The 26278-nt window shown below is 56.5% G+C and overlaps 7 protein-coding genes across 7 annotated transcripts; 3 read left to right on the top strand and 4 right to left on the bottom strand.

The window, feature by feature from the left end:
- Window positions 1-268: 268 nt before the first annotated feature.
- CHGG_10290 (uncharacterized protein) lies at window positions 269-444 on the top strand (the record flags this gene model as incomplete). The annotated part of the gene is made up of 2 exons (XM_001228216.1): window positions 269-332; window positions 389-444. 2 exons carry the CDS (start codon window positions 269-271, stop codon window positions 442-444), a joined length of 120 nt encoding a protein of 39 aa, XP_001228217.1.
- A 4595-nt stretch (window positions 445-5039) lies between these two features.
- CHGG_10289 (uncharacterized protein) lies at window positions 5040-5795 on the bottom strand (the record flags this gene model as incomplete). Its single annotated transcript, XM_001228215.1, has 2 exons — window positions 5040-5297; window positions 5616-5795. The coding sequence occupies 2 exons, from the start codon at window positions 5793-5795 to the stop codon at window positions 5040-5042; spliced, it is 438 nt and encodes a 145-aa protein (XP_001228216.1).
- Window positions 5796-6936: 1141 nt separating this feature from the next.
- Window positions 6937-9841, top strand: CHGG_10288 (uncharacterized protein; the record flags this gene model as incomplete). Its single annotated transcript, XM_001228214.1, has 7 exons — window positions 6937-6953; window positions 7204-7223; window positions 7285-7416; window positions 7480-7733; window positions 7955-8285; window positions 8340-8437; window positions 8495-9841. 7 exons carry the CDS (start codon window positions 6937-6939, stop codon window positions 9839-9841), a joined length of 2199 nt encoding a protein of 732 aa, XP_001228215.1.
- Window positions 9842-10311: 470 nt separating this feature from the next.
- Window positions 10312-15463, bottom strand: CHGG_10287 (uncharacterized protein; the record flags this gene model as incomplete). Its single annotated transcript, XM_001228213.1, has 6 exons — window positions 10312-10590; window positions 10718-12227; window positions 12284-13331; window positions 13570-13838; window positions 14249-15240; window positions 15293-15463. The coding sequence occupies 6 exons, from the start codon at window positions 15461-15463 to the stop codon at window positions 10312-10314; spliced, it is 4269 nt and encodes a 1422-aa protein (XP_001228214.1).
- Window positions 15464-17079: 1616 nt separating this feature from the next.
- CHGG_10286 (uncharacterized protein) lies at window positions 17080-19020 on the top strand (the record flags this gene model as incomplete). The annotated part of the gene is made up of 3 exons (XM_001228212.1): window positions 17080-17256; window positions 17351-17797; window positions 17854-19020. 3 exons carry the CDS (start codon window positions 17080-17082, stop codon window positions 19018-19020), a joined length of 1791 nt encoding a protein of 596 aa, XP_001228213.1.
- A 568-nt stretch (window positions 19021-19588) lies between these two features.
- Window positions 19589-21620, bottom strand: CHGG_10285 (uncharacterized protein; the record flags this gene model as incomplete). The annotated part of the gene is made up of 2 exons (XM_001228211.1): window positions 19589-20488; window positions 20541-21620. The coding sequence occupies 2 exons, from the start codon at window positions 21618-21620 to the stop codon at window positions 19589-19591; spliced, it is 1980 nt and encodes a 659-aa protein (XP_001228212.1).
- Window positions 21621-21862: 242 nt separating this feature from the next.
- CHGG_10284 (uncharacterized protein) lies at window positions 21863-24687 on the bottom strand (the record flags this gene model as incomplete). The annotated part of the gene is made up of 3 exons (XM_001228210.1): window positions 21863-24045; window positions 24099-24514; window positions 24569-24687. 3 exons carry the CDS (start codon window positions 24685-24687, stop codon window positions 21863-21865), a joined length of 2718 nt encoding a protein of 905 aa, XP_001228211.1.
- Window positions 24688-26278: the final 1591 nt, after the last annotated feature.

The raw sequence follows: 26278 nt of genomic DNA, 5'->3' as shown, positions 1-26278 counted from the left end.
CATGGAATGTCTCCGCTAAGGGAAGATTGCAGCCAAAACCCACCGGCGGGCTTTGTGTTACAATTCTCACCTAACATCGGGTGCCCAGACAAAACATAAAACAAGACAGGAATACCTCAGCTATGGGCCCATGACCCGCGATGCGGGACTCTGGAGTTGGAAGGATTCCTAAAAAAACTGGAAGACCGCTCTGAATTTGAAACACGGCATCTTATGGCGTCGGCAGGGCTTTGTGCGGCACTGCACACTTAAAATCCTGGGGTGGAGCATGGCCTGCTGCGCCGGGCCCTGGACCGCCAAGCTGGAGGACTGTTGGGCAGGACTGCTCGATGGTGAGTGGCCGCCCTATCCAGCTTCGGGATCAGGTTCGACTCCGTTGACGTCGAAGGAATCGGCGTTCGGCTGTGCGAGGGTGCTGAATCGATGGATTCCAAAAATGGGTAACCTTCATGCACAACACTCTGGATTGAAACATTTGGAATCCCCCACGGCTCACTTAAGAGCTGCTGAATCAGGAATCACTTACCTGAAAGCTATTTGGACATCCATTGTGAGGGGTGTCCGGGGAAAAGCCGGAGACGGGAAAACAGGCATCAACAATGGAAGCTAGCAGATAGCCGACAGAGTCCCAAGTCCATGCAGTACAGATACACGTGTAGTTGGCGTTGGCAGTGGTAGCATCTGAAGAGATCCTGCCCCTAGTAACTTGGTCAATTGCGAAGTTACATCCATACTTCCCGCTGAAACCGCCGTCCCCGCCGGTGGCAATTCCCCCGGACGGCAGCGAGCGAGACCTGCGCAACCCGAGCCACCGGGGCGCTTGTCTTGGCAGGGCCGGAAGTGGTCAGTGCCTTCGGCCGAGTTTCTTCGAAGCCCGATCTGCGATCAAGAGATGAAGAGTCGAAACGGGCGTGGGGTACAAAGTACATACGCAACATATAGGTACTTGCGCCAACTATACGAGTAAAAATGCTACTTTGATACGAAGAAGACTGCAGTACCTAATCAAATGTCTTTTTCTTTCTCTTTTTGGACATTCTTTAGAGCAAAAAACTCAGTACTCAGCGCCATGCGAGGATCAAGTGTCCCCACCTTCCATGATCGTACTCGCCCCGCTTCCCCGGTTTAGCGCACGAACCAAACGCCAAGCATTCACCGGAGCCACCCACAAATCCTTGGAAATCTTGAATCCAGATGCTCAATCAGCAACATTGGCTCGTCTTCGCTCGTTTCTCTCTTTCCTTTTTCTCTCTCGGAAAACGGACTGTAGATACACCGAAACAGAACACAATGACGAGGACTCTCTGATACTCGCGATATGAAGACTTCTCTTTATGGTTCACTATCGCAATATCGACCACCGCCTCACTGCGCCTCAGCACCTTAAATCCTTCACCGCGAGCGGCATTCCATCGGCATGCAGCGTTTCCAGGAACGGGGGCCGGTTGGTCGATGCAACCCCAAGGACGAGTGCAAAACGTTGCACCAAGAGGATTCTCCCAAAATTGGCCCAAGAAATACTGCGCGCAGACGCGGGCAAGGGCAGCTCACATGGTCGCAGCACTGTAACGGTTGGTGTCCACAACGACTCTTTGAGCTCCACCTCTTCCTGGTCCCGGATTCCTCAAGTGCCCGCTCACACGTGCAAAGGCTGCAGCTTCGCATCTTGTCAGAAAAGGGAGCTTTTCGGGAGCGCTCGCTTATCCGCGCCAGCAATACCCAAATTGGGACGGAAAATTACACCTGACTCAGGCGTCCGAGACATTCTGACCACCCTTTTGGCAGTTCACCATCTCAATTGGGCGAGCGCTGTTGGTGATGGGGTGAGGTCAGCACTTGGCCCAACAATAGTTGCTGTCGCTGCATCTCCAATGAGATTGGACACCTAGGACAGCCGGCGCGAGCCGTCGAAATTGTCAAGCAGGCACATCACCAACACCAACAACCCTCGGTGACATTCCCAGCGTGTGGGCCCAGCCCCCAAGAACTGTACGAAACGAGCTGTCTCTCTCGCCACACCCACAAGGAAAAATACCAAAAGCCCCAATTCGCCGACCATTCTGAAAAGACCGACGAGCTGGGTTGATTAATCGGCGATGATACTGGTTCCCATGCCCGAGCATGCGAAGTGCAACACTGCACTACCACACGACCCCACGCACCCAAGGCATCGATTTTGAGACCATGGCCAGAGGCTTGTACTCAGGTATTTACCCCTCTTCGAAAGGGCGAGCACAGCCACCGAAACGTCCTGAGGGTGGGGGGGAACCGATCGTCAGAAGCGGGAGAAGCGCAGCGCAGCATCTCATCAGGTTGTTGGACGCAATATCCGCCGACTGCGCACACGGACCACGCGGGAGCTAGGCTCGTAGCGTGGAGATGAAACAGCCGACCAAGAATCTGGATTACGCCATCGAATGTTGAGCGCCTTCCCAGTTGGGCGCGCACCTCATCGCGTTTATCTCACGCTAACACCCCAAGCTATCCCCAAACCAGGGGAGGGGTGGGCAAAATTGAGGAACGGGTCACATCGGGCTGACCCACAATGCGCGGATTTTGCCCAAATATAGATTGAGATAGATGAGATGCTGATTGGAGGGCGGCTATTCAACCCACTATCAACTCCCCACCAGCACCACCACAAGCACTACCTTGGAGACAACCCCAAAGCCCGAAGCTATTTCCGTGTCCTTTGCAGTCAGCCAAGGTGTGGCTGATGATGTGATGAACTTTCCAGCTTGTTTCATGAAACATCTTAGTCTCCAACACCAAGGATACGGTTACACGTGAGGAATTAGCTTTTTTTACTTCTTTTTACCTCGAATGGGCCAGAACATGGACATGCAGCCAGCAGCAACGCCAAATTCTGGTTGGACCCGGCGGTGCTGATTGAGCATACGATCTTGGAGGGGAGGGGCTCGATGACGTGAACTCACAACCAACTAGTGCAATTCTTGCTCTCATTTCCCCATGGTATTTGCGAACGCCCACTTGGGAATTTTAGCCCATTTCATTCGACCGACTCTCAAGCCACACAAGTACTGGCTGGCACACTGCAGTATCTGATCTCTCCCCCATCTCTCTTTTCCGGCCCCCATCCGACCACACCCCCCCCCTACACAGTTAGCCAGCCAGCCTCATGATCAGCACATGCACGCACCCTCGCTAAAGACCAGCGGCCCGCCAGCACGGCCCAACTCTTGTTGGTTCTGCTGGTGCCTTGTCAAGTCCCAGCATAGCATGGCAGCACAAGCAGCACAGACATCTCCCCCCACCACCACCACCTGTACGAAGTATGATCCAACCATTTGGCCCCCGTCCCCCGTCCCCCGTCCCCCGTCCCCCGTTCACCGGTCAGTCGACGAGGGCCGGGGTAAGGTTGTGGGGGGGATGAATGAGACACGCAGCACGCAGCACGCAACACGCAGCACCGACGAGAATGGCCGGCAGCCTCGTGGGCACAAGTCGGGGATCTGTGTCAGCAACTCAAGCCACTCAAGCCATGTGGCTTTTCGGCGTTTTTTTACTTTTTACTTTTTTCCTCATCGAGAAGGAGCCTGGCCCCTTGGCGTATCTTGGGGGTTATCTGGGTTCGGCACTCGCCCCCAGCACCATCGCACTGTGCCTCAGCCCTCATGCAGTCGCCGTGTTTTAAGTCTGAAGTTGACGGTTGGTGATGGAGGTGGGTTTTTACTCATCCAAGCTGAATCATCGTGAGACCGGACAAGGCCGGACAAGACATAACGAGACATTGTTGCTGCTGCTGCAGCCGCCAACACCGACAACCAAAGCAACCAACCCAACACAACGCGGGGGCGTGACCGGTGCCGAGTGCAGTAGTGATGTTCATGCTTGACTAAAAGCCGAGCAACAAGCTAAGGCACGCGCAATGTTCGAAACGAAACAAGTGTGACGTGACGAGTCTATTTTTGTCTCTTCAGAATCGAGTACCGGCCGCTCGTTGCCGTGTGCAAAAAGGCCGTTCCCGTCGGAGCAAGATCCGCTCCTTCTACCAACAACGCCGAGTACCGACCAACACCAGGTTTTACTCGGGCTGAATCGGTCGGGAGCCAGGTGGAAAGCAAGCGGTGGGGAAAATCTAGATCGGATCCGACTGCGCCGAGTTCCCCCGCATTCGGGATTGTTTCAGATATCGACAGAGAGAGCACAGCCCAATGCCAGAATCTGGCTGCCTGGCGTGAGTGTGGCTGCCACCACCGCTGCTACCACCGCTGCCACCACCACACTGCTCGAGATGATCAAGAGCGACAAGGGAAAAGGACATGTGGGGGCCGGCACTGGAGGGCAAAAAGTCCCCTGGCTCCGATCCTCGCGTGGCAGCGCCCGCGGCCGGGATGTTGTCGATCTCGCGCAACGGCCCAATGGGTGGGCGAATTTTGCCCACCTTCCCCACCCCCCGTTGCCCACCTTCACAGTTTTGCCTCTTCCCCCACCCCGCACCAAAGTTGGTTAACTCGGTGCCTGCGGCTAATCTGCAAGGACGTGCAAGGGTAGTGTGGCTTAAACAGCCGCCCACAAGCGCAGCCTTCCCGGTGAATATATGCCTGGCGAATGGGAGGACTCGAATTCCCGTGTGGAAGTGCGGGCTGTGTCGAGCTTATGGTGCAGATGGCCCAACCCCGTCACTTGTTGTTTTCCGCCCCGCCTAGCTTCGCGATATTGTATACTAGAAGTAGAGGTTAATGTCTCCCCCTCGTTCTCGTTTAACATGAGCGGGAAGGACCTGTCCCGGCTCTCCTCCGCCGGAAGTGGGAGTGTCCTGCGGCCGTCCAACGTCGGATCCGAAGAGCGAGTGTGATACTCTTGATCGGCCTGCCCGTGGGAGCGTCGTAGTAGGATTGAGCCCTTCCTCTCCCTTCCTATCCCGAAGCCCTCTCCCTTCCAAGGCTCGGGTGGAGAATGACGAAATATTGATCACGATGGGATATTGGAAACGAGACGGGCAAAGGGCCTATCGGATCCCCGGATCCTCACCCTGACGCCACGGCAACGGGCGAGAATTACGTACCGATGAGTTATCAAGATGGGAAGCACGGGATCACCGAGCCAGCCAGATCTCGTCTCTCCAGCTCCTCAGCCGCACCCCTGCGTTTGTCCGTTGCGTCCTTGGGAGAGTCTTCTCGAAGGCTTCCATGCATGCTCTGCGCCGTCGACGTGCTTGTCGCAACTCGCTGAAACCCCATCCGGCCAGTGATATCCCCGACCGGCAGGTCAGACTTCCAGTCTGACGCCCTCATACGAGGGGCTGGAAATGAAATGGACACCACCATCTCGAGCTGTTTTGTGGTGTTGAGGTAACACACCCTATGCAGGCCCGCGGCGTGGACGTTGGCGGGCTGGCCAGTTGGAGAGGGGCGTTGGCGGGGCGTGTGGGATTCGAGTCTTGGTGCCAGGAACGGGTAACGCCCTGCTCGGCATGTTTTGAAACAAGCGATCCTCGAGGGAATCTTCGCCGTTGGCTGCAGAAACATGCACAATACAGACTCACGCCGGTGGAGATAGGTCGGCGAGGCGTGCTAAAAACAGATGCGTTTGAAACAAATCTGAGGAATACTCCGGTGAAATCGCCGTTCAGCTGTTGGGCTGGCTCTTACTATACCGACGCGGTCAACGTAGCGTACATTGGTCGCCTCAGGATTGTTTCCGCGGGGTCGGGACGCGGGCAGACAGGGCGACCGTTCCACCACGTGGGGATCTGCCCCGGAACCGGACAACAGTTGACGGCGCGACGGGCACAGGGGCGGACAGGCCGAGGCGGTCGCTCTGAAGGGCATGGGGTCGGGGACCGCTGGGCGCGATGCTACCCGCATATGATGAGGGTGTGGTCGGCATCCGGTATTGCCGCCGCTCGTCTCCCCATCTCGTCGTCTTTTGGTTACACCTGCCCGCAACCCTAACCACGACGCTCCCCGCGACCATCAGCCCGCGCAAAAATGACCCTTAACCAGCGTGGACCTGGAGGCCCAGTGCAACGCGGGGCGGGACAATTAATGGGCCGGTGATGGTGGATTGCCTGGAGCATCTAGAAGGTTTCCACGGTCAGAAGCGAGGCACTTGCAGCAGGTCCCGCCAGTGTTGCAACGCACCGTCCGGGGCGGGAAGCAAAGTATCGGAGCTGGAGCGTGGTTGGTCGAAGAGGTCAGGCTGGGGCGGATCGGTATTGCCGTCAAGTTTCCCACTCTGGAGCCACTGCATCGGTCCTGTGTGATAACAAAAGAGAAGCCCGAACGCGCTGTGATAGGCGACCGCGACGCTGTCTCAATTAGATAGTCGCCGACCTGGGGCAGGTGTCGCATGAGAGCAACATCCTCGTGTGCCGCGTGCCGTGGTTGCAGAGTGGGAGCGCAACAAAACACAACGGTCGAACCGTTTGTCGATGGTTTTTGGCTCAGCAGGAAAAGGGCCAATTTTAAATTTTGATGTTTTGGTTGAAGTTAGTTTGGTAAGAGCACAGAGCATCTGCCGACTTTGGTGTCTACCGCCAAGACTTGATGTTCGGTACCAGGGCTGTTCACCGAGGTGTTTACGGATTACATGATTACAGAGAGCAACCACACCGAACTTTGAACAAAGCTTTGACCCATCTTGAACTTCAAAGTCGTCGTCGCAGGCAGCAACTGCACGTGATCTTCAACTTCAACCATCAACCGAGACTCTTGTTTCGCGACTTATCAAGGCAAACCATCATAACATTTGACCCAATAGGGAGAGTGTGATTGAATGGGGAAAAACATTGCGCAAAAGCTCGTATTGTAATTCAGGTCTGCAAGCGGCCAAGGAGAGACTGCTCACCGCAAAACGAGTGCGGATGACCCAGTTCGGGAAAAGCCTAGAACAAGGCGTCCCAGTTCGGCGATAGAGCATCGCCTGTGGTTTTCATCAAGTCGCTCGTTCATCATCAAATAGACGGCCAAAATGGAGTTCAACATCGAGTACGCCCATCCCAAACATGACATGCGCATCCTTCCGTTCCTTGTGGTTAACATGGCGACAGCGACCTGCCCGTTCTTTTCCCTTACCCGCGTATCTACCCAGGCAAGTTACTCCATTGGATTGCCAGACTGTACTATCGTGTTACATTGCTGACACGGTGTTAGAGCAATATGCGTACGTGTGAGCCTGGCCATAGTGCCGCCATGGTATTGTGTGAATTTGGCTGACCTGAATATTGCTCTGTCCCAGCTATATGGTGGACTTGAAAAGTGAGTATCTCCAAAACAAAAACTGTCCATTATTCCCTAGTCTGTGGTTAACATACTTTAGAAACTCTCGATGCCGGGGGAAACTGCGTGCTGGAGATGCCTTCGGGCACAGGGAAGACCGTCACCCTGCTGTCTCTCATCGTGGCATATCAGCAGTATTATCCTTCACACCGCAAGCTCATATACTGCTCTCGTACGCGACTCAATATCTTACAACCTAGGATACCTTGCAGGACGTGGCTAATTGTCTTCCTAGGGACAATGTCCGAGATCGAAAAGGCGCTGGTCGAGCTGAAGGCTTTGATGAAATTCCGTACTGAACGGCTCGGGCACGAGGAGGAGTTCCGGGGCCTCGGCCTCACCAGTCGAAAGAATCTCTGTCTGCACCCGTCTGTCAGACGGGAAAAGAGCGGTAACGTCGTCGATGCACGGTGCCGCAGTCTCACGGCTGGTTTCGTCAAGGAGAAGAAAGAGAAGGGGGAGGATGTCGAGGTTTGCGTCTACCACGACGTGAGGACAGCCACATCTCGATCCACGCCTTACATATATGCTGATCTACCCATTAGAACCTAGATCTCCTCGAATCGCACAACCTCATACCTAATGGCGTCTGGACATTGGATGGCCTGCTGCGGTATGGCGAGGAACACAAACAGTGCCCTTACTTCACTGCTCGGCGGATGGTGTGTACAGTTTAAAGCGTACAACGACAAATACTGACGTGATTCTAGATGCAATACTGTAACGTCATCATCTACTCATACCATTATCTCCTCGACCCTAAGATTGCCGAGCGCGTCTCCAAGGACTTATCCAAGGACTGTATCGTGGTGTTTGACGAAGCCCACAATATCGATAATGTCTGTATCGAGTCCCTAAGCACAGACATCACCGATGACTCGTTAAGGAGAGCTACGCGAGGTGCTCAAAACCTAGAAAACAAAATCAATGAGATGAGGGACTCGGACAAGCAGAAGTTACAGGATGAGTACGAGAAGCTTGTGGAGGGCCTCAGAGGCGCCGACGACGGACGCCAGGAAGACTCTTTTATGGCGAATCCTAGTAGGTCCTAACTTGAGTTATGGGCTATTTACGCACGCTCACTCTTTGGCCTAGCTCTCCCCGATGACTTACTGAAGGAGGCCGTGCCCGGCAATATCAGGAGGGCGGAGCACTTTGTAGCATTCCTCAGGAGGTTCATCGAATACCTCAAGGTCAGTAGCTTCGTTGATGGCCATTGGATCGCCAACATGTTGTACTAACTGCTATAGACGAGGATGAAAGTCCGCCAGGTGATATCGGAAACACCCCCCTCCTTCCTATCACATCTCAAAGAGCACACCTTCATCGAGAAGAAACCTCTGCGGTTTTGTGCGGAGCGGTTGACCTCGTTGGTGAGGACGCTCGAGCTCACAAACATCGAGGATTACCAACCACTACAAGAAGTCGCCACATTCGCGACCCTGGTGGCCACCTACGAGAAGGGCTTCCTTCTGATCCTAGAGCCGTTCGAGTCCGACACAGCAGAGGTGCCCAACCCGGTTCTTCACTTCACCTGCTTGGATGCCGCCATCGCCATCAAGCCCGTGTTTGACCGCTTCAGCTCCGTTGTCATAACCTCGGGAACCATGTCACCGCTGGAGATGTACCCCAAGATGCTCGACTTCCCCACCGTCGTTCAGGAATCGTACAGCATGACGCTGGCGAGGCGATCCTTCCTACCCATGATCGTCACTCGGGGAAGCGATCAGGCGTCCATATCCACCAGCTTCCAGGTCCGCAACGAGCCCAGCGTGGTCCGGAACTACGGCAGCCTCCTGACCGAGTTCGCCAAGATCACACCCGACGGCCTGGTCGTCTTCTTCCCCTCGTACCTCTACATGGAGTCCATCATCAGCATGTGGCAGGGCATGGGCATCCTCGACGAGGTCTGGAAATACAAGCTCATCCTCGTAGAGACACCGGACGCGCAGGAGACGTCGCTCGCGCTGGAGACGTACCGCACGGCGTGCTGCAACGGGCGGGGCGCGGTGCTGCTCTGCGTGGCGCGCGGCAAGGTCTCGGAGGGCATCGACTTCGACCACCAGTACGGGCGCACGGTGCTGTGCATCGGGGTGCCGTTCCAGTACACCGAGTCGCGGATCCTCAAGGCGCGGCTCGAGTTCCTGCGCGAGACGTACCGCATCCGCGAGAACGATTTCCTCTCCTTCGACGCCATGCGCCACGCCGCCCAGTGCCTGGGCCGCGTGCTCCGCGGCAAGGACGACTATGGCCTCATGGTGCTCGCCGACCGCCGCTTCCAGAAGAAGCGCGCCCAGCTGCCCAAGTGGATCAACCAGGCCCTGCTCGACGCCGACGTCAACCTGAGCACCGACATGGCCGTCAGCAGCGCCCGCCGCTTCCTGCGCACCATGGCCCAGCCCTTCCGCGCCAAGGACCAGGAGGGCATCAGCACCTGGAGCATGGACGACCTGCCGTCAGCACCAGGAGAAGATGGAACGAGGACCGCATCCAAGGAGCTGGCAGGCGGAGCAGGAGCGGGAGCAGAACCCCGCGCTGGCCGCCCAGGTGGCGGCGCGGAACGGGCGCGAGAGCGATTACGAGATGGACGACGATGACGAGGCGGAGATGATGGCGCTGGATAACGATGCCTGAGGGTGAGTTGGTGGTAGTCGACTTGTCGTGGTACTAGGTAGGATAATGCACCATTCAACGAACACAAAAGGGCGTAGAGAATAAAGGGGCGATGGAACCAGAACACTCCTCGGTTATGATCTACTCGTCTATCTCAAGGGTATCTATTAATAAAGAGGAGTTTGTCTATCCATGATAGTCCATACGCCAGCACGGCTGTGGCCTGACCAAGTATAAAATCCTGCTTCTACGTAGTCCTTAAACACCACTCCAAAATCCGGACCCATCCATCCCACACACAAATCCCAACCAACGCCATGCTACTGTAATAATACCAACCCACCCAAGCCCATACCAAACAAACAAACAAACAAAATAACCAACCCATAAACCCACCATCCCATACCACACCACGCCCAAAAAGAAAAAAGAAAAAAGGAAAAAAATAACACCACTAAACCTGCCCCCCAAACCGCCCCTTCACCTTCACCGCGCGCATCGCGGCCAGGGCATGGTCCCGGCCCGGCACGCGACCGATCTCGACGCACAGCAGGCGGATCAGGTCCTGGTTGGTCCAGTAGCTGGTGTGGGCGCTGAGCATGTTGAGGTACTGCATCTCGAGGGGCCCGCCGCCCGAGCGCAGGTAGTAGTCGATCTGGCCGTTGTCGTTGAGCAGGAAGGCCTTGCGTTCGGCCACCTCCTCGCGCGAGAAGTCGTGCACTTCGAGCTCGAGCTGCGAGGGCAGGCGGGCAAAGTGCGGCGGTTTGATGGCGTGCAAGCCGTTGTGGCTGCCGGTGGTGGGTGGCGGTTGTGTTGGTGGTGGTGGTGCCGCCGCTGGAGCCGGTCAGGCCGCGGAGGACGGCGCCGCCGACGGATTTGAAGAAGGAGGTGCTGACGCTGGGCACGTAGGCGACTTTGAGGCCGGCCGCGTAGACGGGGTCGATGGCGCCGTTGAGAAGGTAGGCGATAGGGTCTTCTTTTGCGAGGATGTTGTAGATATTGTCGACGGCGATGCAGCCAAACACGCCCACATCGGCGACCACGTCCTTGGCCACCGTGTCTGCAACGTCGGCGCCTGGTTTAAGGCGTCCCCGTCGCGGTACTAGGCCGCCACGGTCAAGGAGGAGGAAGAAGCCGGCCGGGCTACCCAGCAGGAAGAGGTTTGTGGTGTCGAACTCGAAGAAACGCGTGTCCGGGCCTGGGGTGGAGAGGTCCAGCGGCCGGGGGACCCGCGTGGGTTGTTTAGAGAGGACTTCGATAGCCATGGCGCTGCCGAGGGAGTGCGCGATGAGGTGGACGCGGCCTTTCTCGGAGAAGCCTGGGTTGTTGCTGCACCAGAGGCGGTAGACGCGGTTGGCCTCGCCGACGAGAGCGGCTATCATCTTGGGTTTGAGGTGGGACATGTAATAGGGAATGTCGAACATGACATCCGAGATCATACTCCGCACCGCCGGGATCGTGGGCGGCTCGATGTCTTTCAGAGTGAAACCCTCGGGAGAGTAGGCTGTTCTGTCCTCTTCACTGGCGGGGTTGTTGTCATCGAAACTCAGGAGATGACGCCAGTTGACCGGCAACACCATAATCCCGTTTTGCTCTGGTCGGAGGACGGATTTAACGGTCGGGGTCTCGAGTTCGATGTTAATATCTCTCCGGAAAGCGTTGACCGCATGGGTGAAGTGAAAGCTCTCGACACGCTCGGATAGCTTTTGGCCAATGCCATGGGCAATAAGGACGAGATCGGTGACCTGGCCCCGGTTCTTGTCCACCTGGCATCCTGGGCAGCCGCCCTGCTCGGCAGTCTGGCGCAGCTCTGCCGCCGGAGTCGCAGGCGTTGTGTTCTTGCTGCGCGAAGCCGCCCCTTTGTCGTTCACCCGTTCCCAAACCGCCCGGTCGAATCCACGGACGACAGGCAGCCCGACGGCCGTGCCCTTCATAATCTTGGATATAGGTCTTCGGTTATAATAGGCCGACGGCTTCTGGCTCGGCTTCAGTAAAAATGCAGCTGATCCATCTTTGTAGATGACATAGGACCTCGAGTACATTCTGGACTCGGGGGGCGGGAGGGCGGTGTCTTCCTCGGAGTGGACCGGCTCCAGCGACCCTTCGGTGGCAGCCTCTCCGCGGAAACACCTGGCAGCGCAGAAGGGGTCGGTGGATATCGGCGGTTCCGGTGGCAGGCCGTCTTTACTCTTTTGCCGCTTGTCGGTGACCTCGGGCCACAAGCGGTGAGATACCTTTTCCTCACCAAGCGGGCCGACGTCGAGTGCGGATCTCAGCTCATCGCCCCATGTCTCCGTCCACGGTCGAAGCTCGCGGTAACCAGCCTCTAATTGGTTTGCGACGCTGGGCTCAACGGGTACCATGGTGTCCCTACAAATGGGATTAGCCGGTGCGTTTGAGTGTTTCCCATCAACCAACGGGCTTACCTATAAAACCAAGTTGCCCTCAAGACGGTGGCGATATCATTGACAGGAGACCAATAGATCGGCTTCATCTGGAGCACCGGGAGGGAGACCATGTGCAGCCTCGAGATACCGACCGGCACCTCAACCGAATCCTCCAGCCGCTCGGCGGCGGTTGGCCGTCCACGCGCAGATGCTCTGCTGTCACCTCTGGCCCTACCTCGAAGCACATTCCTCGCCGCCGCCTTATCATCCGGAGTGCCCACGCCAGACGATCGATTGGACCTTGGCGCCGACTCCACCCGCACGAAGGGCTTCCCCGAGATACCATCATCCAGCACCGGCGGCCGGGCCGGAATATACCCCGCAACCGGTAGGCTCGACGCCAGCGGGGCGCCATCCACCGGCGGCGTCGGCGACCTGGCCCCAAGACTCCCAACATGCAGCGCCGGACTGGTACCCAGCGCCCAGCCGACTTCATGTGCGGGTTTCGCCCCCTCCGCCTCCATCCTCAACCGCGCCAACTGCGCCATCACGCCCTCCAACACGCGATCATGGTCCAAAATCTGCTGTCTCCGCCTCGTCACCGCACAAAACTCCCTCCTCAACTCGGCCGACGCGTCAATCGCCAGCTCAGCACAACAAACCGGCACCCCGCCACCGCCCGGCGCTGTCCCCACATCCCCATCCACCGCACCGGCACCCGCAAGCGGCCCTACAACCTGCCCCTCCCTCTCATGCTTCTCCCTATGCTTCCCCGCCAGCGCCGCCACGATCCCCGCCAACTTCTCCGCATTCTCCCTCTCCAGCGCCGAGCTGGGACTCGGGCTGCGGTCGCGGCGGGCGTGGGCGTGGTTGCGGCGGTCGCGGTCCGAGGCCAGGCCCAGCCAGGCGCGCTCGAGGGCGGCGTTGTCGGCGGCGGCGAAGGGCCGCAGCGGCAGCTGCTTCTTGGCGGCAGGCCGCCGCGCGTCGGCCGCCGAGCCCGCGATGGTGGCGGCTGAGAGGGGGTCGTCGATCGGGATGGGCGAGGCGTAGAAGAATTGTGCGTGCAGGGGCGGGATGCCGTCGAGGCCTGCGGTGGGGGGTGGGGAGGGGATGGGCGCGAGGCGGCAGGGTGGGGTGAGGGTGTGCTGGGTGGTGGTGGGTGTCGGGGTGGTTGTCGTGGGGGTGGTCATGGTGGCGGGTCCTGGGGAGAGGTTGGGGTGGTTAGTTGGATTGGTATGCTGGGAGAGGAAGTTGAATTGTAGTTGTCGCGTATGACTGGTTGTCAAGAAGGGAACATTGAATTCATTGGTGTTGCGGGGACATACAGATCTGTAATTCGTCTTGCAACTGGTTCAGTGGTCGGCACCAACGATCGAGCATAGGCAGCTTCACACCGCCCGTCGACTTGTCAACTAGAGTAACGACATAAGGGGTGTATTTGGTTCTGAGGTTAAGCGGAATGTTTCGTTGGTGCAAATAGCTGAAGTGCAAAGTGTCGGGAATTGGTCCGAGACATGGCGAGGAAGAAGCCGGATCGACCTTAGGATGGGAATCTGTTGAGGAAGGAAGCCTTATTGTCTGGTTGGACGTCAGGCTGATGACGTGGTTAGCCTACCTGCAGCGCCAGTGGATGCCTGCCGCTAGGAAATTAATTACAGCGTGTCCCATTCGCCGCCCTGCCGTGGGGACTCATGCCAGGCATTAAAACGTGCCAAAATGACGGGATAATTCAGGTGCCATGCGACCTTCAGTGGTCCACAGCGCATGCTTCTATTTTCTGGGCACTCAGGCACCTCAGGGCAGCCGTTTGGATAATGGCCGATCATTGTGGAGTTCCTTGTGCATAATGAACCCTAACCCTGTGTAGTCGACACAGCCATCACTCACTCACATACATCTCTCATTCCCATCCATCCAAACCCATCTCTCACCAACAATCCCCATTATCAATCATCATCAACCCTCCTCCCCATCCAAACCTCCACCCCCAAAAACCCCACATACCCCCCCAGCATCACCCAGCCCATCCACCTCCTCCCCCCCAAAACCACCACCCCCAAAACCACCACCGCCGCCCCCCACACAACCACCACCTCAAACCCCGTAAACCCCCCCGCCAACGCCTCCCCCTCCCCGGCTAGAAACAGCACCCCCGCACACAGCGTCACCAGAAAGATATTCGACCCGACCGTATTCGCCACCAGGATCCCGGGCTGCTTGCGCATGCCGCCGAGCACGGCGACGACCTTCTCGGGCAGCGTGGTGGCCAGCGAGAGTATGGTTGCGCCGACGGCCGTGGAGGAGAGGGAGAGCGCGCGCCCGAGCGTCGAGGCGCTGTGCGCGACCACGTAGCTGGAGAGGAGGAGCGCGCCGAGGCTGAGGGTGAGGTGCAGGAGGTGGTAGCGGAGGGATTTGCGTGCGCGGTGGTGGTGGGTGGGGTGGTGTTTGAGTTTGGGATTGGTGCGAGAGGGGCGGAGGAGGGTGAGTTGGTGGCCTTGTTCTGGGTCGTCGTCCTCTGCTGGGGAGTGCTGGGGGGTGGCTAGGTGGGGGTGGTTGTGGTGGCTTGAGGTGCGGCTGCGTTGGCTGTTGTCATCACGACTGCCCTTATCGCTGTCACTGTCCCCGTCTTCGGCCTCGGTGTCGCTGTCGTTGTTGTCGTCGCTATCGCTATCCGAGTCATTCTCGGGAGCGGTCAAAGCGCCCCGGTAGATGAGATATGCCACGGACCCGATGTAGACGATAAAGAGGACTATCAGTAACGAGCCGGTAAACCACTGGGGGATCGCCTTGATCGAGGCAAGAAGGATTATGAACAGCGAGGTGGCTCCTAGTAGAATGGTGGTGTAGATCTTGGAGCTGCGGTCGAACTCGACTTGGTTCATGAAAAGGAGGCCCAGAGAGAAAGACGACAGGATATTGGCTATTGACGAGCCGATGATATTTCCGAGTGCGAGATTCGAGTTCTTCTGACCCAAAGCCACGGCAACAACAACAAGCTGGGACGGTCAGTAACATGGTTTGACTTTGTGGTGGCATTTATCAACTTACCTCCTCCCACTCGGCGCCGCAAGTAAGCAGCCCAATGAGAGTAGGGGACACATTCAACCGCTCTGCCACGATGGCCGTGTGGTCAATGAACTTGTCAGCTCCATATTGGAGGAGGAATAGACCCGCAATGAAAGCTGCAATGTTGAACACGAGGGTATCACCGTCGGCCATAATGAGTGGCAGCGGGGAACCCTCGGGGTAAAATATTCACGCAGAATCATGTAAGCATATACCGAAGTATGTGAAGCATGTGGAGTTGCATTGTACATATGAGGGGTTCAATTGAGCCGGTTCCGGCAGCACAGCCCTGTCTCCCTTGACTCGGGCAGAAGAACAACAGCAATGTCTCAGACTAACCACAGAGCTCCTATCTATTACCTGTCTTTCTATTCCGTGGTTTATTATATCACCCCACCTTCCCTCCATTGCGACTTAATTTTAGCTAAGAAGGTATACCTTGGTTTCTTATTTTCTCCTCCGTTCTTTTAACCTGAAAGTCCTCTCAAGTCCATAGTGCCGTCTTGGGGGGTTTACAGTCGCTGCTTCATGACAAACAATGCCTATCTAAGATTATTAACGCTGGGCCAAACATTCCAAAAAGCACAAAAACAGGCCTACTATACAGCACACAAACAGGTACATGTCGTTACATGACACTCCCCTGGGCTCGAGTCCCTCGGGCTAACCAAACTCCCGTTTCCATCCCATCCTCAACCTACCTCCCCGCGCTCCTTCCCGCCATCCCAACTCTGACCCGTTCACGCTAGATATACGAGTTCCACGTGCTCGATTGTCACCCACCCCCCAAGTACCGCCACGGGTGCCGCAGCAGTTTCAACTTGGGGAGTAGTGAGGTACATCACGGGTTCGAGACGTGGTCTCTACCTACGACGAAAAATCACCCGGGGTTTTCGTAGCCGCCTACCCCTCAGTTGCGTGGTAACTAAGGTTAGACGGTGAGCTTTTTGTGTTTCCTTCTTTCTGGATTTATTTTTGGATTTGAGTCTGTCGCCGCCGTTTTTCGAACCATGGGGTTGTGCCAACCCAAGGAAGGGTATGCCCTTGCATTAATGACACCAGATGAGATAATCCTACCTAAGCTTAAGAAGGGGGGCCGAAGCATGGCCGATGATTTCATCGAGAGCCAGTCTAGTGTCTTAACGCCACTGGTAGCATGTGTCAAGAATCAGCACATGAGCCTAAGGTCGCCGGGTGGCATGGTCTCCCTCCATCTTGGTATTAGGCCAACGTTTTCGTCTTTCCCGCAACACCGCAGTAAAGCCCATCGACTGAAGGCTTGTAGTGGCCCCAGACCTCCTCAGTCTGTCCCCCACCTTTACCAAAACCGAAGTATAACTTACTTCAGCAGTTAGCAGGCCGGTGTGGATATCTTCGAGGTAGATGATGTTGCCCCGGACATGTTCGACACGCATGCCCCCTTTCTCTCATTCGCTGGCAACAAAATTCCTCATCCTTCCAAACCCAACGGGAACGATATGTTCCACTCGACGTGGTGTAACAATACAACATTGCCATTTTAGGTGCAGGCTGTCGTGAGTGGGATAAGACCAGGGTTGCACCAAACGAGTTGGAGAGGGTCGGCATTGATTGGAGAATTTGCGTTTGCATTTGCAGGAGAAACGGGAGAGGAGGGGGGGGGGGTTGAAGGAAGCAATGTGATCAAAAGTAATGCAATTCATTGAGTAATACTGAGATATCCTGCATGCCGTAGAGACACCACCGGTTTCTTGATGGCTTGCGTTAGTCCTCGAGCTCCTTCGCCTACAATGGTAGAGATTACCTATCTCCCTCCAAAAATCCCCGGCCACGGGCAGTGTGAGCCCGTTTGTTCTTGGTGCGGTTTCCTGCAGCCGGCGTCCCGATTGAGGTTGCAGCTCATACTACCCGGCGCCCGGTACGGTACCTTATATTCAAATCCCCCAGCCGTCCCCGCACCTCTTTGGGTCTGTGAATCCTAGGACTTCAAGACACTCCTTCGAAATCCTCCATTTGCAGTGACGGTCGGCGTTCCTATTGCGCCTTATCTTCCAAGCTTAGCACTACATACTGCCGGTAACTGGTCAAGACCGTACCAGTGGTGTAGCTATGGGAGACGGCGCTCATATTACCCCCAGTCCGGCGCCGGCCCACGACCTTAGCTTAGACAAGAAGGAAACTATTCACGCCGTGGACTCATTAACTTCTCACAGCGAACCTCCCCGAAAGACATGGCTCGCCAGCCTCAAATCCTGGGCTTTCCTTGGAACTCAGAGCAATGCCCGGTCTCCCGTCTATCAGCGCCGTGCCCCACCACCGACAGCCGAGTCGGACTCGCTCTGGTCCAAGCTAAGAACCTTCTTCAAGTTCCTCGGGCCAGGTGCCATCATCAGCGTGGCCTATGTCGACCCGGATAATTACCAGACCGCCATTGCCTCTGGGAGCTCGTTCCAATACAGGTTACTGTTCATGGTGCTGGTGTCGAACATCATTGCCATCTACATCCAGGTATGGCCAGCGTTTGCAGCGACACCTCAAGGAGGCTGGCTAGCTAACACTGCTAGTCTCTGTGTATCAAACTCGGCACCGTAACCGGCATGGACCTTGCCCAGCTGAATCACCGGTACCTCCCGCGCTGGCTCGAGCTCATCATCTACGTGATCGCCGAGGCGAGCATCATCGCCACAGACCTCGGCCAGGTCATCGGCCAGTCCATCGCGCTCAACATCCTGATCCCGGCGCTCCCACTGTCCGCGGCATGCGTCCTCTCGGTGGTGGACACGCTGCTCATCCTGCTCTTCTATACGCCCACAGGTGAGCTCCGCCGCGTGCGCATCTTCGAGGTCTTTGTGGCGCTCCTGGTCGCGGCTGTCTTTGTAACTCTCTGCGTGGCGCTCTCCATGGTCTCGCCGCCCGCGGGGCCCGTCTTCCGCGGCTTCCTCCCGTCGCGCGAGGTCTTTGTCGACACGGGCCTGTACGAGATGTGCGCCATCCTAGGGGGCACGCTCATGCCGCACGCGCTGTACGTCGGCACGGCCCTCTCCCGCTCGCGCCTATACGACTTTGACGCAAAGCACCACCCCACCACCACCACCACAACAGTAACAAACACAACCACCTCCCCCACATCCCCCACCTACAGCTCATCCACCCTCTCCCAACAACCACCCCCCTACCGCCCCTCCCTCCAGGCTATCCGCGCCTGCCTCCGCTACTCCATCGCCGAGCTCTGCATCACGCTCTTCACCATCGCCGTGCTCGTCAACTCGGCCCTGCTCATCATCGCCGGCACCGCCTTCTACCACCCCCCCTCATCCGAAATCCCCCCAGACGACGAAGAACCCTCTTCCTCCGAAGACCTCTACACCCTGCACACCCTCTTCTCCACGCTCATCTCCCCCACCGCCGGCACGCTCTTCGCCACCTCCCTCCTCTTCTCCGGCATCAGCGCGGGCGTCGTCTCCACCGTGGCGGGGCAAGTCGTGATGGAGGGGGCCTTCGCGGTGCGGCTGGCGCCGTTCGCGCGGCGGCTGCTGACGCGGTGCGTGGCCATCGTGCCCGCGCTGGTGATCGCGCTGGCGGTGGGGCGCGAGGGGCTGGGCAGGGCGCTGGTGGCGTGTAATTACCTGTTGGCGATTGCGCTGATTCCCGTGACGGCGCCGGTGATTTGGTATACGGGGAGGGGTAGGTATATGGTGGTGGGGGTGGGGGTTGGTGGTGGTGTTTGGTGAGGGGGAGAGGGAGGGGGATGGGGAAGATGGGGGGGAGGGTGCGGTGGTGGATTTGAAGAATCATTGGGTTACGGCCGGGGTGGGGTGGCCTGTTGTGGTTGTTGGTGGTGGTGATGGATGTGGCGACGGTGGTGTTGGTGAGGTTGGGAGTGACGGAGCCGGATGGGTGAGCCGAGGTGTGGCTCGGGTTGAAATTGAGATGAGGCATTCTGGCGTACATGTACTATACACGCGGAATGATGTATCTCTCGAGTGTTTGCCTGGTAATCTATGCAATTATCAGTACGTTCTGTCATCAACTGCCTGGGATATACCTCTGTCATGTTCCCAGACCTTTGATAACCGCCATCATGTGGCAACCAACGCTGTTCTAACCTCATGATAGACAGCCGGCACACCGCCCGAGATGCGCCGCCCAAAAATATCAAAGGGATTACCTTGGAGGAAGCTAGCAAAATGGGTATCCGCAAGCAAATATCGACGCCTGCCCTAACCACTAGTCATATCACATCAACCATTCTCCGTCCCGACCTTTTAGAATACTGCCCACACCCTCGAGTCCCGCGCTTCACTCCGGTTTCTTCAAACATTTTAGCAACGGCGCAATTCGCGACCTCTTGCTTAGTCCCACACGGTACTGCACCTTCTGAGGGCCAGACTTGAGATCCTTGAGATCCTTGGCGGCCTGCTTCTCCTTTTCCGTTGGCTTGTCTTTGACCACGGCATCCTTTGCCGTCACCGGGACATTCTCTTTACTATCGCCAACATCACTGCCGCCAGCATATGTTGCGGCTATCTCTGGACTGGGTTGGGAGTTGCGGTCCACCTCGAAAAGCGGTTGGGGTTCCGCCGCGTTGGCCTCGGCTTCCTCGTACGGTTGCCGCTCTGGCTCATTTTCGGGTTCGGGTTGCGGTTTGGAGACCTCGGATTTGCGTGGGCGACCGCGTTTCCGTTTGGACGGCGGCTTTGTAGTTTCTGCGGGTTCAGGGGCCGGTTCTGGTTCGGTTTCTGCTGCTTGTGTCGGCTCGTCGGGCTCGGGCGCGGGTTCTTGGGTTTTGGCGCCCTTTTTCTTTCGTCCTCTTTTGCTCTTGGCCGTGGGTTTTGGAGCTGTTGCCGGGGTTTCCATTGCATCGATATCGATTGGCTCGCCGTCGGGCAAGAATGCCTGGACGTCCATATCCGCCACTGGTTGCGCTGTGCTGTGGCCGGTGTTTCCAACCTCGTCCTGGGTTTGTAGATTTTGCGGTGGTGCGTCATTGTTCTCTTGCGTGCTTCCCAAAGGATCTCGATCCCAAGAGTCGTCTTCCGCTTCTCGCACGACTTTTCTCTTTTTCGTCCTACGTGCTGGCGCGGGCAATTCGAGTTCGAATGCATCTAACTGTGTAGGAGACGCAACCTTCGCCCTGCTCCTTTTGGACCTCGAACTAGCTGTGGTGGTCATATCCGTGAGCACATCAGGCGATGACTGCTATAATACGTTTAGCCATCCACATATCTCCGAGCGGTCTCTGATAACGAACCTGGTGCCCAACGTCATAGCTCGGCGACATTCCCGCAACGGAACGCTCGCCTCCCTCCTCAACTACCTCTGACAGTCTCCCCGCTGATGCAACCCGGCTCGGGGTCGGGTAAGCAATCGTCGACGTAACTCGGCTTGGTGTCGGGTACGCAATGGTCGGAGCACTCGACTTGTACATCTCCCCCGCTTCCAATCCTTGTCCCACAAACGACGGCGTCTCCGAATCCTGGAGCGGCATTCCCTCAGAAGAAAAATGGACCGCCTGATACTGCTCCTTCTGGCTTGCCGTGAGGGTGCTCTGGGTAACATACAACGATGGGATGGCGGTGTTGGGTATGCTGGAGTCCGTACCAAAGCTGGCTTTCTTCTTCCGGCTGCTTCGTGTCCGCCTGTCCGAGCTGGTTGGCACCTCTGTTGGGACGAGCATCACAGGACTGGAGTCTTGCGCCCTTTGGGTTGCGCTAGATGGCGTTCCGTGCCTGTCGGTTCTGGTTGGTGGTGTGGCGTCGGGAAAGGCGTACGGGTCCTGGGTATCCGGCAGGGTATTTGGCACTGCTTCCTGCTCCAGACTAAGCTGCGCAACCTTGCGCTTCCCATTAGTCCTCGTGAACCTTTGTGACCTGGCCGAGGCCGGGACATCCCACACATCGCTAGTCTCTTTGCTTGGCGTTGTAATATCCGTCAGGTCAATAACGTCCAATTCACGAACTTCCCGAGCCTTCTTTGCCTTCCGACTTCCCGACACTGGGTCGGTCACAGGAGTAAGAGACGAGTAGTCCTTAGTCTGTAGTCTCTGGCCCGGAGGTGGAGCTGATGAGATGTTGGTCCATGTCGAGTCAGCATGTCCAACTGGTGCTGTATCCGGAATCACATCCTGCACGTCGGTAGCGGCGTGCTGCTGATCGTAGATGCGCTGGAAAAACGACGGATCCGTCGAGTCAATACCAGGGTCGGTATTGTTGTGTGATGCGCCAGTGATCTTGGAGCCTTCTTCACCACCAGACAATAGTTCAGTCTCAGGTCCGTCGCCAAAATCGCTGCCGTCGTCCTCAGAGTCAAGGACCACGCCCCGAGGTGCCATCGTTGCCGCCTCAAATAAATATTAGCCCTTGTTGTCGTGGTTGTGGAGTGAAAGTCGCGGTGGGGGGAATTTTGTCAAGTGTCGCGTCTCGCTCCTGGCACTTTACGCGCTGGAGCACTGTCATGGGTTGCCAAGCCTTGTAAGAAGCTACCCTAACCCTCTATTACACATTAAGAGGAGTCGATTCCTAGAGTACCTATCCTAAGTGTCTAATGCTACTAATTAATCTGCTTCTGATTTATCTACTCCACCTCCTCAATCAGAGGCTTCTTAGGTCGGGAGCTACCCTCACCGGAATCCGTACTCTCTGGGTTAACAACCAACCCAGCAAGCCTAGTGAGCGTGAGCCCAGCAAACCCCTGATCCTGAGCAGGCCCGGCCGGCAGCAACCTCACAATCCTCCAGTTCTCCAAACTCTCCATCACATCCTTCGCATGCTGCACCACCAAACCGTCGTTGTCCGTTTCGGCCACATACTTTAACACCCGCAATACGTCCTCTTGAGCTCGCGGCCCGAACCTCATCCCGAGATCTCTCCCCCTCTCCCTCGCCTGGTCCAAAGCTTTCACAAAGCTTAGCACAAACATAACGGCGGCACGTCTTAAGATACCTGCTTCCGCCTCTGGTTCCACCTGCAACACCATGATGCAGAGATCCACCACGCCGGTCACCAGGCTGCGGCCCAGCCCGGCGACATTCACTTCGACCGCCGCACCCAGGATCGACAGCGCCGAGGCGCGCACCCTAACGTCCTCGCTACCGTTTTTACTTTCCCAGCCCTCCACAATCTGCTCAAGAGCCTCATTGCGGAGCTTCTCCTCCGCCGTCATCCCCTCATCATCCCCCAAATCCGGCACATCACCGCCCCACGCATCCGCCGCCTCACGATTCCTCTTCTCCCGCGCCTCCGCCTCGCGGAGCTGTCTCGCCTCCGTCTTGGACCTGTGTGCGCGACGTCCCGCGGTGGCCAACAGCGCGGTGCCCGTGTCGTGCGCGAGGGGGCCTGCAAAAGTTTCACCCAGGCGCTGGATGACCTGTAGCAGTGCCTCACCGAAGCGCAGGCGAGCGTCGAGCGGGCGGGTCTCGCCCTCGTCGAGGAAGCATTCGGTGAGCTCGCGGACCACGGATTTGGGGTGGGCGTCGCAGAGTTGAAGGTATAGTTTAATCACGCGTAGGTAAACGTACTCCTCGGCGTCGGCGATAACGGACGAGAGGAGGACTAGGATACCGGGTATGTCGAGGATAGGCGACTGTGCAGTGATTAATTGGGAGATGAGGTTTAGGCCTTCGGAGCGCACGGGAGGGGGGGATTCGGGGTCGAGGATGTAAGAAACGGCGAGGTTATAAGTCTTTCGGTCTTCGATCTGCTGGTCGGTAGGTGCCGTGGTGGCGGGGCCGGTCGGGTCCAGTGCATCACCGTATTGAAGAAGTAGACTGAGGTTAGAGGCAGTCTTGGAAATCTCGGTGTCGGCTTTGGAGAGCTTGTCAAGGGACGACTCGATAAGGCCGAGGATATTGGTATCGACCTGAGACTTTTGGAAGCCGACGGCGGTGATAACGGTAAAAAGAAGGCTTAGCGCCACGCCTGTGGTCTCGTCGTCGTCGTTTGAGCTATTTCCAGAGCGCGCCAGTACCTGGCTGGCGAACTCGAAAACGTGCTTCGGTTTTGTGGCAAGCTTATCGGGGAACCTCTCCATTATGCGTTGGAGCACCTTGATCTCGACCAACCGGCCAAGCGCATCCTGGTCATCTATGTCCTGGTCGTTTTCCTCCTTCCCCGCGATACCGTCAGATTTCGAAAGCGGCGAGGACTCTGTCCATTTCTTGAAGAGTTGAAGGAAGCCTAAAGAAATGTTTTCTTCGGAAAGGTTCGATGAGATAAGGTCTAGAAGCTTGGATATTTTGTCGTCTATGGCCTCGAGCGTGAGTCGCGGCGTCGGTAGGCCATTATCTCTTAGGCGTTGATGTTTGGTGTCTACGATTTGAATCAAACCGTCTTCCGTAGATCTGAATATCCACTCGGGGTTCTTTTTGTCGTGGCCGCCGCTGTATCCGAGGTTCTGGGCGAAAAACAGGATGGCATAAGGATTCGCAAGTAACTTGATATGGATCTTTAGTAGTTCCATCGCAGTTGTGCACACCTTTGCTGCAACAGGCGGCGACGGCGTGGGCCAGGCTGCAAGAGCCCAAAGTGGTAGGACCACAACAGTGAGTAACCGCCGACAAAGGTTCGGATTAGGGTGCCCTGTCAATAACGCGTGTAGCCGATGAAGCGCAGTGGCCAAGTCGTCGTACGAGACAACAGTCTTGTCCTTACTTAGGTCGAGGACGTTGTTAACATCGGTATCGGCCTCGTGTGAGAGCCGAGGAGGCGGTTTGATGGCTTTCAGCATGGGCTCTGCCAAAGACTTGTAGCCAGCGGTCCCTAAACAACTCGTTAGCTCGAATTATAGATGAGAACCGGAGAAGGGTACGTACCTGGGGCTCCCGAAGATTTTTTCCCCAAAATGTTGAAGCCGATAATGTAGGCGGCTGCTTTGGCTAAGTCTGGCCCTTCATTTCCATCAAGCAACGTCAGCAACTGGGTCGCGATGGCCGGGTACCACGCCTCGGGGGTCATCGTTCGTGCTGGGCGAGATATGGCGTTGGCTGCAAGAGCGAGGGCCTCCTGGGTGATATTGGCTCCCTTCGACTGCGGGACTGCGGCCTCGGACACGTTTACCGTGCTCGAAGGATGGATCGAGGCAACGAATTCTAATGTGGCCCGAACGCCGTCTGGACGCTCGGCTGGCACTCGCGCCAGCTTCTGCAGCAGCTGCTGGCGCAGCCATGGTGGGCACACGCCTGGCTTGATCAGGCCGTTGAGGGCGGTTATGACGGTAGGGGTTTTAATCCTAGAAAGGGGTCAGATATGATTCAAATAGCATCGGGCATCGCACTGAGCTTACTTATCAACCAGCTCCTCCCATTCCTTGATGGCTTGAGTGTTCTCGGGTTGTTTGGGGTCGAAGGCCTTCAGGCCTTCCCTGCAGATGGCGATGGAGCTGGACTGGGCGGCAGCATCCATGGTGTTGTTAAAGAAGGGAGAAAATAAAATTTCAATAAAATGTTGTATTGGCTAGGTAGCCGTGATGATAATACGCGAGGGCAGGCTTTGGCCGTCGTGAATAGCACAGTTTCCGTGCGATGAAAAGTGGTCGACGTTTTTGGCCGGCTTGCGCCGGGATGTTTTGTTTATGTACCTAGGTAGGGATATGAGTGCGGATGACTTCCCACAAGAAACGGGATGTAGTGAAGAGCGGAAATTATCGAAGGCACGGATGGGTGTTCGTGGTTGACTAACTGACTTTGATGATGAAGTTTGTATTTTTCTGGGAGGAGAGCTTGGGCGATGAGAGTGAAGGAGATAGAAGACTCCGGAAGTGGCAAAATGTGGGGCTGAACTTGTCAGGTGCATCCCAAGTACATATACAGTAAGTCCAGTTGTCACGAATCGAGGCCAGCTGAGGGGCGCGGGCCGCCCCGTAGCCAATCACTTAAGTGACCAATCAGGAACAGGCTCTGTCGGGCTCTCTCAGAACCTGAGCGAGCCCGGAAGGAAAAACACCAATCACGTTATAGAGCAGCCTGCTCTCTTGACATCACAGGGAGCCCGGCTCCATGGCGCTCTGAGGGAGCCACAGAGAGCCACAAGATGTTAGATGGTATATAGTCACTCGTTCCGGAGAGCTCTGAGAGTCCTCCAGTTAGCAATCACAACTACAGTTCGCTACAAGCTCGGAAGCCTACTGCTGAGAAAAGTCTTTGTTGTGCACCTTTTGGCTGCACCGAACCTAAGCACCCTTGAGAGATTACCTTCAACCGAAGCTGAACCCTAACAGGACAGGGTTCCTGAAGTAGGTTCGTCACACAGTCCTCTCTGTGAGAGACAAGTGGCATCAAGGCGAGGCACAGGGGCACTGCAAGTGCCGACTCAATTCTGCTAATCGTAAGATGGGGAGAAAGGAGGAGAAGCTGGAAGAGCTCTCGCGATACCGAAGCTAAATGCAAGAGCAGGTGGCACGTGCACTCAGTGACCGGTGCTGCCACGTGCACTCCGACGGCAGGCGCCGTCCCACTCTCCCTGTTTGTGTTCGCTAGCACGTGACTTCGCGACCGGGGTCCTTGCTAAATCCCCAGCTTAGACATAAAAGCACAAATCTTTTCAGAAATAAAAGGGTTAAATAAAAACAGTCTACATAAGCGCTTCTGAATATTACATTTTCTTTCTTTTTAAACCGTTGTCCGGCTGTTGAGTTAAGGGTTTTCAACTTTTGAATTAGGATCACTATCAGAGAAGCCGCGCTAACAAACAGACAGTGACTGCACTGTGCCTGCCAGCTGCTGCCAAGCCGCTGCCAGGGAAGGAACCCATGCAGGTCATTTCCCACTCAACGCGTCTTTCCCAGAGACAACGCGTCTCCCGACCTTCAACTTCCTCAACCTTCCAAACGCTGCAAAACTGCCCTTACGATGTCCAACAGGAATCGTCCTAATTCAATGCCTGCTAAACCCAGGAAACCCGCTTGAGGTGCAGATTTTGTCAATTCGCATCGAAATACACAACCACCGACAACAATCCCAACGCCGACTCGCCCTCTCAGCCAACGTCTTTCGCC

Source organism: Chaetomium globosum, genomic scaffold (assembly GCF_000143365.1).
Source record: "Chaetomium globosum CBS 148.51 scaffold_7 genomic scaffold, whole genome shotgun sequence".
Classification (NCBI taxonomy): Eukaryota; Fungi; Ascomycota; class Sordariomycetes; order Sordariales; family Chaetomiaceae; genus Chaetomium; species Chaetomium globosum.
Note: the sequence above shows the minus strand (reverse complement) of the source record. Positions and strands in the feature narration are given on the sequence as shown.